Source organism: Psammomys obesus, unplaced genomic scaffold, assembly GCF_907164565.1.
Source record: "Psammomys obesus unplaced genomic scaffold, mPsaObe1.curated_primary_1811, whole genome shotgun sequence".
NCBI lineage: Eukaryota > Metazoa > Chordata > Mammalia > Rodentia > Muridae > Psammomys > Psammomys obesus.
The window spans coordinates 2,290,345-2,306,788 of NW_026596149.1; the positions used below are offsets into that span (position 1 = coordinate 2,290,345).

General features: G+C 42.1%; 1 protein-coding gene across 1 annotated transcript in view; it reads left to right on the plus strand.

Moving 5' to 3' along the window:
* The first annotated feature begins 235 nt into the window (after positions 1-235).
* The window catches only part of CUNH10orf67 (chromosome unknown C10orf67 homolog), a 109,513-nt gene continuing 93,304 nt past the window's right edge, over positions 236-16,444 (plus strand). Inside the window, exons 1-3 of the mRNA XM_055593911.1 lie at positions 236-345; positions 11,737-11,857; positions 14,041-14,184. Of these exons, the coding sequence (XP_055449886.1) occupies positions 236-345; positions 11,737-11,857; positions 14,041-14,184 (375 nt within the window). The remainder of the gene's footprint in view (positions 346-11,736; positions 11,858-14,040; positions 14,185-16,444) is intronic.

Sequence of the window (16,444 nt, forward strand, 5' to 3'; positions counted from 1 at the left end):
GGCAGGTGGCATGGGGGGACAGAGGGGCACCTCCAGAGCTCGCCTTGTACCTCACCCCCTCTATCGGAGCCCACTCTCCGCCCTCCCCAGCCCCCGCCTTCTCCCCCGCCCCCACCCCTCTTCTCTGGTTTCTCTGGAAGTCGCCATGGCAACAGATGCCTGCGTTGGGTCTCAGACTCTCAGAGCTCAGGGAGAGCCGTTCGGTGGTGGCCGCAGGCGCACTGCCCCAGCGGGCATGGAGGAGGCTGAGACTGAGAAATCAGAGGAAAATCCGAGGATACAAGGATGCCGGAAGATTCTAGAGTCCCTCGAGGGGGCTATTGAGCAATTCCAATACAACCCCAGGTGACCTTTTTGCTGCACCCACGCACCCCAGAACTAGCCCCTCCTCCTGTTTTCTACAGCCTCGTGGCCTTTAATGTCTTAAGTACACCATGGTCTAAAAGCTCAGACTCAGGTTTGAGTTCCCATTTCGCCTAGCTTCTCACTACGCCCTGACTTAGGCGGTGTACTTTTCTAGGCCTCTATTACCTCAGCTGGGAAAATAGGACGCTGGCCAACTGTGCCTACTCCACAGACCACAGGGTACGTTAAATGTGTTCACGTAGGCACAGTCTAGAAGCGAGCCATACAGAAATGGGATGAGGCTGCTTTAGGGAAATACCATAGACTCCAGCTTTTAAACACAGATTTCTTCGCGATTCTGGAGGCTGGAAATCCAAGAACTGGGCCCTGATTGGCTGTCTGGTGGTCCTCTCCCATAAACAATAGCTTCTTACTGCGTCTTTCCCTACTGGGAACAGCAGGGGCGCTGTCTCCCAATTTCTCCACTCTACCCTCCACCCTGGCTTTTTATGTCAGTTCCATTTATGATGCTCCAACCTCATGACCTACTCATTTCTCTTGGCCCCCACCTCTGGAGGCAATCATTTTGGAAAGCAGGACATTGGCATGGATTTTTCTAGAACAGGAGCACCTCTAAACATAGACAAAAAGCCATATGCCTTTGCCAATGGAGTGATCATTTCAGGGTCCTTAGGTTTCATTCCTCCTCTCAGGATCCTTTGGCCTTAGCCCTACTCTTGTTATTTGTCATGTTTGGGGGGGGGGGTACTTTTTTTCTTAAAACACCTTTTCAAAGTAGTAAGCACAAAACCCTAGGTAAACTGCTGAAGATGCAATTCCATAGGTAGAGGCCTGAGGAAGCCAGGCTATTGGTTCCAGGCAAGCCCCACACTGATGCAGCTCCAGGTTGAGAAAGAAAAGGATAGGAAGGGAAGGGAGGAGAGGAGAGAGGAGGAAAGGAGAGGAGAGGGGAGAGGGGAGGAGAGGAGAGGGGAGGGGAAATAAGGGGAGAGGGGAGGAGAGAAGAGGAGGAGATGAGAGGAGGATAAAACTGTAGTATATCAAAAGCATATATCATAGGCAGTTCTTGGCAGAAGCCAGTGTCATGCTGTGTCTAATCTGTTCCTAAGAGTCCCTTTCTTTCCTGGATTCCTTGACATTCCACAGTGGAATACATTCCCAACAAAACATTCCAACCAGACTCAAGGGGCAGACTGACCTCTGCCAAATACTGTACTAACACATGTTGATTGAACCAAAGGACCACTAATACCCTTAACATATTTTCTTCATTCAAAGGTTCAGAAAACCCAGTTAGAGTTCAGATGAGAAGCTGGATGCTGGCTGACAGCCAGGGACCTGAGCATAGCTGGGTTAGGCTCCAGGAAGAGGGTAGTTCACATAAAGACAGGTCACCCTTGGTGAAGTTAGACACTCTGGTTAGGAACAGATGTCAAACTTGTTAAGTCAGCAGCCACATAACAAGTCAGACAACATTTACGTGTGAAAGAAGAAACAGAAGCTAAGGGTAGCAAAGGAAATTGTGTGTGTGTGTGTGTGTGTGTGTGTGTGTGTGTGTGTACAACCTCGAGTCACCAAGTGGAAAAGAGGAATTGTACTTTTAGATATGGCTCTCAGAAAAGGCTTCTCTGAGATGACATTAAGATGAAATGGCAGGAGGAGCCACACAGATATATCTGGAGCCAAAATGTTCCCGACTGAGAGAACAAGAAGTAGAGAGTCTGGATATAGGAGTGGCAAGAAGACCAGTATGCCTGTAACAGAGAGAATGGGTGAGTCGAGGACTTGAGGAAGAGGAAAGGAAAATGGCCAAATTTCAGGGTCTTAGATCACCACAAACACTTCAGCTTTTATTTCAAATTTGAAGAGAAGCCAAGAGGGGATTACACAGCATCCTGATATTCTCTGCTTTGCCTGTCTCTGGGGTTGTTCTGCTGTTTTGATAAGGGCACAGCTGGGCAAACTTTTGTAATATCTATCAAGGAAGATAGATATTTTTAATAATATCTATCAAGGAAGAGATCCATGAGGCCTGTAAAATACTTGCTGTGAGGGCCTGAGTTTGCATTCCCAGTACAAGGCAGGGCATGATGAAATGCACCTGTGACCCAGCAGGGGGCGGTGAGAGGGTCAGGTAGTTCCCAGGTTTTCACTGCCAGCCAGTACCTGATAAAGATAACACTCAAAAGGAGGAAGAGGCGCAGAGTGAGAAAGATGGTCATGAGGGAAGAGGAGACAGTCCTTGGAGGTGCTGAACATATGGTCAGATTCTAGCTACGCATGAAAAACGGGATTGGCCTGCTCTGGTTTACTGATGGACTACCGCCTTCCACAGGACAGGGTTCAAGATTTCTGACATGAGTAGCTGGAAAACGGAGTTGCCATTAACTTTGTTGGGAAAGAACAGTGAGGAACAGGACTGGAGGTAGTATGGTAAGCTCATTTCGTGACGCAGAATATCAGCAGTGACTGTTGAACGTCTATTTAAGCAGTTCAGTAGTAGGATCTGAAGGTCAGAAGAGAGGTCTATCTTGGCATATACATTTGGAAAAAAAATATTGTACAAAGATGCTGGGTTAAGTCAGTTGTGAGATTTGGTGAGATTTTGAAGTGAGATACTTAAATATATATGTGGATGTTTGTATGTATGCACACAATTGTATATACTTCCTTTGAAACAAAAAAGAATATTTTCCTTAAATAACATTGAGCCGTTCATCACAGTGAAAATTTAGTACCTCTAATGTCATCTTCATTGACTAATTCGTTAACGAGCGTTTGCTAGGATGAACTATTCTAGGGCTCAGTGGGATGCGTTGCTGCAGACTATTAATAAATATTCATGGGTTTCTTTTGTATAAGATAGCATATTAATTTTGTGTCTAATTTATTAAACATAATTGTTGTCTCACAAGACCATGCTTTATGCATTAAAAGCAACCTTTTATTTGAAAGGATTGCACAGACTATAAATACGGACTGTGTAGGAACCACTTAGCTAAGTTCTTGTGATATGGGCTTCCGTCCTAGGCAATGGAATTAGCATCTAAAATTAGAGCTTTTTTAAATTTGGAGAGACGCTGAAGAATGAGGCTTCATATTTTATTTAGAGCCAGATCTCTCTAAATCACTCCTATAAAAAGTTAGGACTGGGGCAGTGGATGGGGAGAGCTTACAACAGCGGCCTGTTTAAACCAAAGGTTCAGAAGGAAGATCTAGCTGCACTCCACAAGGAGACAACTGTGCCCATAACAGAGAGAATGGGTGAGTTGAGGACATGAGGCAGAGGAGAGACTGATGGCCTACAATTTTAGATGAGTTATTTACTTTTGTTGAACCTTGGTTTCTGTATCTTTGACACAAGATCTTGGAGAATTACTAGGGGAAGAAAAAGTGTAGATTCATGCAACCTACCAAAGCCTCTGGGGCAAGTTACTCTATAAACTGGTATATTGTTTTTTAAAAACCCTAGAGAATTTATGTATAAAACCCAATATTTATTATTGTCCTATTACAGAAACATAAGGAATAACCAAACATATAACTAAATTTCTAAATCATAGCCTGAGAAAACATATTGATAATAAAAGAAAAATTACCCACATTCTACAAACCTACCAGTCAAAATCAGTGTTTTTGACCAAACTAGAAAGGACTAAAAGATCATAAATGCTCAAGCTTAAGGGAAAATGAAGTTGAATAGTGAAAAGAAGCCACTTAGTACTGAAAAAGGGTAAAGGATTACTGTGCTAGACAGGAAGAATAAGCCACTGAGGTCAGTTAAAGGCACCAAGTGCAGTCTACAGAGGAACAAGCTCCCATCAGATGGTGGGTTCTGTCTCCTGTAACGATGTAGCGCCCAAGGTTTATACAGCAGGCATGCACTTTATCAGTAATTTGAAAAGGTACTATTTCCTGTTCCTTATTAAACATTAAGACAGATTATTAACAAGTAAAATATAGCTTTTTTTTTTTTTAAAGAGACACTAATTAGGTGGTAGAATAGTAATACATGCCAAAAGCAACTGTGGTCTTCAGGTCTGAGGAAGAACCCAAGAATTTAGAATTTCTTCAAACGCTCATCACTGAGATTAAGACGTCTTTGGAGAGTACCTGGCAGCCACGGAAACCTTCAGGCTACAGTGACAGAGAGACATGGCAGAGGCTGTAAGCAGCACCGTCTGCAGTGACAGCTTGCCCGGTAGCTGAGGCACGCTGACCCGTCCCTTAGGCTCCGCACCGAGCCAGGAGAGCACACTAAGAGCCACTTCCCAGACCCCGTGGCTTGCACAGTGAGAGCCTCCTTGGCGCCATTCTATGGCAACAACCCACCCATCCCTTGACAATCAGATTCCAATCATACCGTGCTGTAGGGTGATCCTATCTTCATGCCTTTAGTTTACTGGTCTAAGGATCATGAAATAGCCAGGTTTCATGGCTCTCAATGGAGTAATTTCTTACAGGATCATTTATAGTCTGCCCCTATTCTTAAAAGTTCATCCACATAAGTCTTCCCTAGATGCTCTTGCCACTGGGCTCATTCTCTCAGCTTTCTGGCCATTCAGCTAGCCTTTCGCTAACTGCTCATAAATTAGACATCTACTCCAGGCCCTTCACCCAGAAAGAAGCAGACCAACTAATAATTGTGTCAAGTGTTAACAATGGAAGAATCTTCCTTTTAGCTCTCATTCATGATCACTTTTGGATGGGGTTGTAACGTATATGCCTACCCTGTGGTGACAGGCCCATCTGTTAACTAGGCTTGAGTTCTTCAGTCAGCTGGACACAATGTTGCATGAGGATATATGGTACATTTGGTCTAGAAGTTCTCAGCCTTTACGAGTTTTTTATGGTAACCAGCTTTAACTCAGGCTCATATGTTGTTAAACAATAGACTCAGGTCATGTGTTTGCAGCAGAAATGGCCCAGAGAGGAGCTGTCCTTTCCTCAGGGATTCAGGGTCCACAAAGCTGTTCAGTTAGCCCCCATCAATAATGCTGACCTTGAGCCAGCCATGGCCGTGCAGGTCTTTAATCCCAGTACTTGGGAGGCAGAAGCAGGCAGGTCTCTGAATTTGAAGCCAGCCTGGTCTACAAAGTGAGTTCCAGAAGAAACCCTGTCTCAAAAAACAAGCAACAGGGGCTGGAGAGATGGCTCAGTGGTTAAGAACGCTGGCTGCTCTTCCAAAGGATCCGGGTTCAATTACCAGCACCCATATGGCAGTTCACAACTGTCTGTAATGCCAATTTCAAGGGATCTGACACCTTCACACTGAATACACATGAAATTAAAAAAAAAAGCAACAAAGAGCAATAACGCTGGCCTTGCTCAGTTAGTGCCCTCCAAGGCCCTCCAATGTAAGTGTGCCATTCTTCCTGTTGTGCTGAGCTCTGTCTTGCTGGTGGGTTTAAGATTTCCTTTACTAGATGAACTTATACTACCATGAATGACTTTCTTTTCAACTGCTCACCCAACTGGTGGTTGTCAATTACTGGTTCTATTTTCACCATTTTTGTAGACTTTTAGAGGCCTCCTATTACATTTTGTTCAATTTTTATTCATTCACATGAGTACAAATCTTTGTTTCTATTCAGTTGTTTATAATTGACACCTTTAATGGGCTATATTTATTCATTGCATTATAACTTAGTACTTACATGTTTTATTTTGATGCTTATATTGCTTTCAGTGTGGTCAGTGAGACTCTTCAATTCAGATTCTTCTTCATTCTCTCATGACCCTGATGTAACTCTCATCAGCATTTACTGACTACTTGTTGATTTTCTGTCATATTAAAATGTTGTGGGTTCATTTTACACTTATGTTTGTACACAATTGTATAATTTTATACCACTCTTAAATCACTCTCTAAGAGGGCATGGCTCCTTTTAGGGGAAGGTGGCATTCATAAAGTAGTATCTGGACTTCTGGATGCTCATTACTATTGGTGTATCACCCTTGTAGATCCCCTAATCAGGTATAAATAGACTCAAATATATTTGTATCTGGAAGATATTATGTTCACGTACATCTGTACATGCATTCACCTGTAACTATTTGTAAACCTAAGTGTGAATTATGTGATTTTACATGCGTTTATTTATAAAACCATAGGCGTATACCAGCTTGTGGTATAATTTCACTGCATAGTCTCGGAGTACAGTCTAGCCTACTCTTTTTCTACCCGTATGACTGTTTTTTTCAGAGACTGAAAAACATGACTTCTATCATCTTAACTCCGCTTACCTGACCATTCAGTATTTCTAATCTTGTAGTTAGCAAGGCTCTCTCCTGTCTCTTCTTGCTCCAATCCCCTCAGAGCTACATCCTCAGCTACTGGGTTCACTGGCCTTCTCTGTGTAGCTCCCAACTTATGTGTGTGTGTGTGTGTGTGTGTGTGTGTGTGTGTGTGTGTGTGTTAATCATCCACATGTTACTGGCTACCTCACTAACTCCTCCACTACAAAAATTTAAGAGAGACTAGAAGGAAAACTAGATGGAACAGAAGAGTTTAGTAGTTAAATGAATTTAGTAGTTAAAACTGTGGGCAGAGTTAAGCCCATAGGAAGAGCGTTGTTGTCATAGAGAAGAATCTCGGAATGTTCAGTGGCAAATGAGAAAAGTTCATGGGGTCTCTGAGAGACAAGGCTTCCTACTCCTTCAGAATATATATTGCATTTTTGTTCACTGGGTGTGTGGTCCACTAAAATGGTGCCACGAGAGGGAGGACCACTCCTCGTCCACTGTGATTACACTTGGCGCCCAGGCAGGCAGCCGCCACCCACACACTGTGTATTAAACTCATGACGCTCAGGCCGTTTAGTTTGGATCCAGAAAAAGAAGGCTGAATTTAATTCTTTTTTGATGAGGAAGGATAGAAAAGTGCTTTACAGGAAGCTCAGCACACAAAATAGATTTTTAGCAAGATACCTCAGGAGACGATGAAAATTATAAGATTCAAAAATAATAGTTTTGAAGCTGGGTGGTGGTACGTTTTCAATCCCAGCACTCAGGGGGCAGAGGCAATGGCAGGTGGGTCTCTGAGCTCAAGGGACCCAGAGTTCGAGTTCCAGTATGGCCAGGTTTACACAGGGAAACCCTGCCTTGAAAAAAATCAAACACCAAAGTTTAAGGCTGGAGAGATAGCTTGTCAAGCTAAGACATTTGCCACCAAGCCAAAAGACCTGACTTTAATCCCCAAGAGCTACTTGGTAGAAGGAAAAAACGAGCTTCTGTGGGTTGCCCTCTGGCCTTGACATGTCGCTGGTGGCATATCCATATATGTGTGCGTAGATAAATAGGTAAATAAATATATTTATTTTTAAATTATTAAAATGAAGAAAAGTTTAGATAGGTGGTACTATTAGGAAAATTTTACATGGTTATGTATATTTGTGAGTAGACATTAAAAAATATCATGATATTTTGTGTCTTAAAATAGTCTCAACTATATCATGAGAGAACTTTTAAATTCCTAAATACATTTTTTTCTCAGGAAAACAATTTTTTTTTGCCAATAGTTGTCATCTTTGAAGTAAAAAGAATATTTCCCTGAAATTCTATCATCATTGCTAAAAGTTGCTTTTCTTGTAATTTTTTGTAAAGCATTTAAAAATATGTTTAACTTTGATATCTAACAAATTTATTTCTACAGTACAGTACAACATCATACTTAGTTTTACATAGTCATTATAATTTATTAGTGTTTTCACAAGTTTATTTTCAGAGTTGGTTGTAGATTTCATAAGGGGCAGAGCCTTAAATGTTGATTGTTCTCTTAGTTAATCACTGTAAACTGGTCTTAGTGAAACTATTCAGTACTGGCTGATTCCAGATGTGCAATCCTTGTATTTCAGCCTTCTCAATGCTGGCATTACCCATTGCTGCCAACACACCCATTGGTCTTTCTGGGTTAAGTGCTTGTCAGGGACTGTTTGAGAGACTCACCTCAGTCACTGACAGGTTTTCCTGTCACTGCTCCATGGTACTTGGCAAACAACATAAGATGATAAGGACAAAAACAATTGACTCCATCCAAAGGCAGCATCTGGAACCTCATTTTTAAAACTTTATTTATGTACGCAATTTACATCTCAGTCATAGGCTCCTCCCTCCTGTCCTTGCAGTCTCACCCTCCCTCCTTCCCAGATCCTCCCTCCCCTATTCTTCATAACAGGGGGAACCCTCTACGCACCCACCCCAGCTCACCGATTCACATGAGGACTGTGTTTGTCTTCTCCTGTGGCCTGGGAAGGCAGTCCCATCAGGAAGAAGTGATCAAAAAGCAGGCAACAGAGTCTATGCCAGCCCCCGCTCCCCTTACTAGTGACCCCACATGAAGCCTGAGCTGCCCACCGGCTACATATGTTAGAGGGCATAGGCTCCATTCTTGCGTGGTCCTTGGCTGGTGCTTTAGACTCTACAGGCCCCTCTGGGCCTTGCTTAGCTGGCCCAGAACCTCATTTTCATTTGTGTTGAGCTTCCCATCTCATCCACAGTTCCCACAGAGCTAACATGAACAAACCATCATAAACACCTACAAACTCAGTGACGTACACTCAGGGGCAGCCTTAGGGATTGGAAAGTACCATTGTTTTTAAAGATTAATTTATTAATTTTTTATGTGTAGAAGTGTTTTGCCTGCATGTATGTAAGTATTGTGTGTGCCTGGTGCCTAGGGAGGTCAGCTGATGGAGCCAGCTCCCCTGGAACGGGTTTCTCATGGTTGTGAGCCATGTGGGTGCTGGGAGCCAAGCCAGAATTTCCTGCAAGAGCATCAAGCATTTTTCCTATCAAGCATAGCCTCACCACCAATTTAATATAAGTAACAAGGTTGCTTCTTCGTAGGGGAAGATGCTACCTCACTCCTTAAGGTCATTCTGACAACATAACTTAGAAGGGCCTGCAGAAAGGCCCCTCCTAGAAGGATGTTGAGGGATGCTGTGCAGATTCTCAGAACATTGTTTCCATGAGAAAAACACACAAGCTTCTAAACTAAACCTAAAGCACAGTTCCTTCTCAGGAAAAAAAAATTAGAAATTTTAATGAAAATCAGATGCTACATTTCTGTCTAGATAATGATGAAGATAAAATTTGTCATAATTATTGTTGTGCATGAAAGCATAACTGAGAACTTAGCGGGATTAATTGAATATCAGTTTGAGTATTGAGTTTTAATTTTCAGATTAGTTTTTCATAGTAGAATACTACAGTGCTTTTATAGTTTTCTTCAAATATGATGAACAAATTTTGGTGTTTGAAACCCTGACGGTCAGCCATGTGTGGGTTCATGCCATTAATACCAGCACTTGAAAGACAAAGAGGGATCTTTATAAGTTCCTGGTCTACATAATGAGTTCTAGGACTGCTGGAGCTACATAATAATGAGGCCCTTTCTCAAAGGAAGAAAGAAAGAAAGAAAAAAGAGAGAAGAAGGAAGGAAGGAAGAGGAAAGGAAAAGGAAAGCAAAGGAAAGCAAAACCTGTCCATAGTAGTAGTATAATAACAACTTATCTCGGCACCGATGTGGACAATATTCCTGGAGGACTTGCAGTACATCAAGTATCACACCAAAGCAATTAAGATTAATACACTCAAGTCTATCAGTGACCCCATGGCTACACACTATGGCTACCCGTAAGAAGAAACTGGGGCCTGCTGGAGAGATGATGGCTCAGTGGTTAAGAGAACTGGCTGCCTTTCCAGAGGACAGCATTTGATTGCTCACACTCACCATCAACTAGCTAGCTCAAAACTGTAACTCCAGTTCCAGAGGCTCTGACACCCTCTTCCAGAACCAAGCATGCATATGGTATACAGACAAAACACCCACCCACATAATATTGGAAATAATAATAATACAAGAGGAAATTGAGACAAGGAAAGGTTAAGTAATTTCCCTAAAGTCACATGGTTACAGTGTCAATTAGGATACATTCACTATGGGTGACAGAAACTACCAATAGGAGGTACGTTTTATGTGCTAATACAGGAAGAGCAGAGGCATGGCAAGTTTCAGAACCAGCTGGTGCTCAGCCAGAGTCATGTACAGATCTACTGCTAAGCAAGAAGAGAGGGACAGACATCATGCTCTGGGGAGGTCTGCCTCTGATGCTCAGCCGAGAACTAGAAAGAGAAATGTTTATATCTTGTTTTGCATCAGAGCCCCCTTTCTGTTGGATGTGGTTGGTTCACTTGTTTGCATGCATCCATCCTCCCTCCCTTTTCCTCTTCCTCCTTCCCTCCCTCCTTCTTCCTACTCCTCTGTCTGTCTATCTATCTATCTATCTATCTATCTATCTATCTATCTATCTATCCATCCATCCATCTCCCTTCCCACTCCCTCTTTCTGCTGACATTTTAGAAACCATGTTGGGATATCTTTGGCCAAATTGATGGGTACATCCAGAAAGTGAGCTTTCTTATTAACCATTTAAGTTGCTTGTTATTATAGAACCATGAAAGGAATGTATAAAGGCCGCCTCCTGGCCTCTGCACATGCTTCAGGAGTAGAGTTTGGCAGTCAGTTACACAATGGTGATTATCTAAAGTACGGCTCAAGCCTTCTGGATTTAGAGCCTGTTAGAATTTCCTCAAAGTGTTGACAACCTCAAAAAACTTTGATTTACATTCATCATATCTATTGATAGCTGTCATGGTCAAATTAGAAAGTAGAAATTAGAAGAATGTTTGCAATAGCTCCTTTCGCACAGTGATGAAAATCATGTTGATATGAATAACAAACTTTAAAGAAAATGTAACCATGTTTTTCAGAACTCAAACTTTCAGCTGAAAAGTGCCGCTGCTTTTTATTTGGCAAATCTGTCTTATGCCCTGCTTGAGGGCAGGCAGTGGAGTCATTCTAGCTGCTCTGCATTCTGGCAGTCACCGCCTGGAGCCACTGGCACACGCTGGTGAACTTTTGTGAGAGAGTTATAGGGAAAATGACATATTCTTAATGTGATTCTGAAAAATAATTTTTCTCTAGTGGATTCCCTGCACAGTGTTCTGGAAGTTCTCAGGTCCCAGCAAGAGAACCTCCATCTTAACATACTTCTGCTAGATATGCACATGCCTGGTTTATAATTTATAATTATAATCATCTCTAGAAATAATACAGGATGAGGTACTGAGACAATAGGCATGCACACATCATATGTCCGAAAAGTGGAGAAAACAGATTGAGAGCATTGGAGCCACAGTGCAGGGAGTCTAGCACCCAGGCTGAGTTCAACTCCTGAACGACTAGATAATCCAGAAGTTTCTTTATTTCATAGTCTCTTATAGTATTGCACATATAATCAAATTTACCTCCATATATGTGTGCTTACCTTTTTCTAAGGAAACTTAATATCTCTGCTCTCTTTTCAGACTTACTATTTCTGATAATTTAAAGGTTGGCTTTTTCACTTCAGACCATGCTACTCAGACAGACTGCACTGAAATTTTGCCATTGAAAGATCTGACTAAGTCAACAGAAAAGCTAATGCAGGTAAATCTGGGTGTAACTAGGTGTTGTTTGCCTTTATGGGGTTGGTGTGCTAGAGATGGAGCCCATCGTTGGACTACCCCATAAACATGTTCTTTTTTAAAACTTTTTATTTGTGTTTTATGTACATTGGTGTTTTCCCTACATGTATGTCTGTGTGAGGGTGTCAGAATCCCTGGAAGAGGAGGTAGAGAAAGTTGTGAGCTGCCATGTTGGCACTGAGAATTAAACCCAGGACCTCTGGAAGAGCCGCTTGAGTCATCTCTCCAGCCCTGACATGTGTTCTTATACATCACTTATTGACAAAACTGAAATGATTGAGGCTTTGGAAACTGACCAGAATGACAATTGTGTTCCTTTTAGATTTTAAAGATTTAATTTTAATTTTGTATACATGCGTGTTTTTGCCTGCCCGTGTGTTTGTGCACTCCCTGTGTACCTGGTCTCTCTGAGGTCAGAAGAAGGGATCAGGTCCCCTGGAACAAATGTTCATGAGCCACTGTGTGGGTGCTGGGAACTGAGGACAATAAGTCCTCTTAACCAGTGAGCCATCCCTCCAGCCCTGAGTTGTACTTTTTAACTGATATGTCATAATCTATACTTGTCATGTTTGTGTTTTTACATATGATGTGAGTCAGTGAAATTTCTATTTTTTGACAGCTGTGAGTATTTTCTGCTGAAGATGCATTAAGAAAAGTAGAAAGTATTTTTTATATAGATAAATGTAGATAATGAGACACTGAATAACTGTCTACTGGTATAGCTTAGTCAAATCATATCATTTCTCTCAGATCTTTTGTGATAAAAAAAAGGTTAGAGTATTTCATAATATAAGACATTGGGTTATTAATGCCAGTGCTGGTAACACAGGACTTTAATCCCAGGGAAAGATTTAATCAGGAGGGAGAGGCAGGCAAATCTCAGCAAATTCTAGGCCAGCTTGGTCTACAAGACAGGTCGACATGCAAAGAAATCCTATCTCAAAAAACAACAACAAAAAGATACCGAGTTATTAAACCTACCACATGAATTGGCATACGACAGCAAATAGTCTCAGGTGCCTTATTTTTATTTTTTATTTATTTAGAGATCATTCCATATCTAAATATAAAGACATTCCATATGGTTGAATACAGTAGCACATGCCTGGAATACCAGCTAATCAGGAAACTGAGACAGAAGAATCAATTGTTTGAGGCCAAGCTTGCGAACACTATGTCAAACTTAAATTCAAAATAAAAAAGGAAAGAAAAACAAAAACAGCTGGGAGAGCGCTGAGTGGGGCCGAGAGCTTCACCAGCAGGTGCAAGGTCCTGGGGCCAGGACCCACGCCTTGTTGCACAGCCAAGACCCAAGATGCACATCAGCTATTTTGCTATCCCTGTATTGATAGATATTTTGGTAGTTTCTAATCTTTCACTGTGATGAATAATCCTACATGTACTCAAGAGCCAGTAAATCTGTGGTGTAAATTCTTAAAAGGGAATTTGTGAGTCAGAGGATACATACACTCGTCAGTCTGAAGGGCACTGCTAAATTGCCCTGCTGAGAGACTGTATCACTTTACACTGAAAAAAGCTATTGAAGACGTCTCCTTCCCACACACCTGACAATTTGTTGTCTTCTTTTAGAAAGACACACTTTCCAGCAGTATCATTATAATTTTCTTTCTTAGTGGCTAGGTGTGCCCAAACTAAATTTTAGTCAAGAGAATTTAGATGGCAGTGGTGTATGGAAACTTTTGGAACCTTCTTTGAGACACAGTTTGCAAGCATTGGCTTGCCTGCTTTTGCCTCCTTTTCTGGTTCCTCATTGCTACCTTTCTCTCTTCTGCCCCAAGATTTTATCTAATTCAAGTCCCACCCCCAAATTCCTACCTGTAAATACCCTAGTCACACTAAGGTTTTACTTTCTTAATGTCTCATGATTGAAGACTAAACTCCAACATAAGTTTTGGAAGGAATAGGCCACACTCAAACCATACCACTCCACTGACATACCTTAGTTTTCAAATTAGGCACCATTTTGAAAATGTAGACAAAGTATATCTCCAATATATCGTATCTGAGAGACAATGTTTAAAGAAAAGCCAGGTATCAGGTCAAATTCCCAAACCAAGGAAAGTGCTGGAATATTGGCACCCAGGTTCTCACTCTCTACCCTAATAAATGACTTTTATTTTGTAGATAATTACATCACTTAATTTGGACTTTGGGTTCCTCAAAGATTTTGTTCAATTGAAGTTTGAGGACCGACTTAAAGAGGAGTCTTGGAAAATCGTCAGTGTGTTCCATGACAAGATTTTAGAAATAAAGAAATACTACGAACAGGTAAGTGCTCTCCCATTTTCTCTGTTTGCCACATGGGTCAATCCTGGGTTTGATGTGGACAGATTTGACAGCAGCAACTAACCAGTGTGACTGCGTTATGTAGGATGTATCTCCAGGCACTTTGGCAGATATCTCACGTATGGCCTAGCAGCCCTCACGCTGACCATGTACACTGGAGTGACTGGTAGATAGGAACAGGCGAATTTGCTCACATTGCCAGGCAGGCAGCAGAACTTTGCATGCTATGCCCAATGCTTGCTTTTGAGCAGTTCAAAAATATAGTACTTTTGTTTACTCTTCAATAACTTCATGCATATATACAAGGTATTTTAACCATAGCTACCCCAGTCCGTCTCGCCAACTCCCCCAGACTGTCAAACTCATGCCCATCATACTTTTGTCTTTTTTAACCAATTAGTGAAGCCTGCATGAACATGTTCAGTATATCAGTGGCCACAGAGCCACAAAAAAAAAAAAAATTTTCTTCCCCCAGCGTCCAATAGTTCCTCGGCTGGGAATGAGACCCCATGAAACAGCCCTGCACCCACATGCGAATATTGACTGGCTGCTATTTTGCAGGTCTTGTTCAGGTAGCCATAGCTATTGCAAATCCTGACAAAGAGTGGTCTGTGTCATCCAGAAGCACCGTCTCGCAGCACCCCTCCACATTCTCTGCTAGGTACACTCTTTCAGCTCTCTCTTTTGTATGACCCCTGAGCTTTTGGGGGGGGTGTAACATAGATATCTTAGGGTGGAACGTTCACTTATTCTCAGCACTTTGACTGCTTGTGAATTTTTGCATCGACTGCTGGACTGCGGAAAGAAATCTCTGACAAAGTATCACTAATGTATGGATATTCAAAACAAATATTTAGAAGGTCTTATTCATTAAGCTGTTAGGGCTTTTTAGAAGGCAGCTTGACATGTCTGTGGAACAAAGGAGGAGGAGTAGGTTCCCGGCTCCTAGGGCCTATGACCATAATAAAAATATTTTATTATTTTGTGTGTGTGGGTGTTTTCTCACTTATGTCTGCTGTGTGCATGTGGTGCCCAGTGCCTATAGAGAAGAGGGTGCTGATACACTGGAGCTTGAGTTATAGAGATTTTGTGAGCATCTTTGTGGGTTTTGGAAAGCAAACCTCAGCCATCTGAAAAAGCAGTCAGTGCCCGTAACCGCTGAGCCATGTCTCCAGACACAGCCGTTGGTTTTTGATCAATTAATGGTGCCTGGCATGCTTTCTCGCCTGTAGAACAGGCTTCAAATCCAATCAGGAAACAATTGCCCCCCCCCCATAGCAGTCATGCTGTGATTACACCTGTGGTTACATCTTGCGTGGCAGCTCAGTGTTGTACCTACAGGATGTAGCACTGGGTAAGTCTGTTGATGGATTTGCTCACCAGTGGCCTGAGTAGTGTCTTTTGGCATTATGGAATCTACTCAGCAGAGAAGTTTCCACGTCTGTTCCAGGTTGATTTCTCTATGCGCTAAACCACAATGCTCTCTGTTTTCAGGAGTGAAATCTTACCATCTCGTTAAAATGGCTAAGTCAGAGCAATGACACTAGGCTGTGTTGTTCAGGGGGCCTCTGGAGCCTCACTGACCTATAGATCAAAGGAAGTTGTCCCACATCTGGCATTGAGACTTTTGCTTAATAATTGTCCACTGGTACCTTTATTCAAACTTGTTTAAGCACAGAGAGAGAAAAGAGAGGAGAGAGAGAGAAATGGGTTTTCTTAAGGTTTCTTTGGTTAAGTCACTCACTCCCCAATATCTCTGACAACCCCCATACCCCTTCTCAAGCCTCTAACCCCCAGAATTCCCTCCCCTACTCTTTGCGGGGCTTTTTTTATATCATAATATAATCATATTTCCCCATTTCCTTTCCATTCTTCAAACCCTCACATATATGCCTGTCCTCACTCTACTACAAATTCATGGCCTCTTTTTAACAATTGCTATTGCATACATATAGAAGTGTGTGTGTATAAAAACATTACTAAATGTAACCTGCTCAGTCCACACAGGGTAACTGATACTATGTCTTCAGGGCTGATCATTTGACATTGGACAACCAATTGGTGTGCTTCTCCCTGGAGAGGACCACCTCTCAGACCCCCAGTTTTCCTGGATTGCCTATATTTGTGGGGTTGCAGCCTCCTAAGCTTTCCCCCCATGCAGTTTTGCATGTGCACTGGTATCAACCTTGTCCAGCTCATCTTTGGGCAGTCATCTTGGTGAACCTGCCCTACATTTATGTCA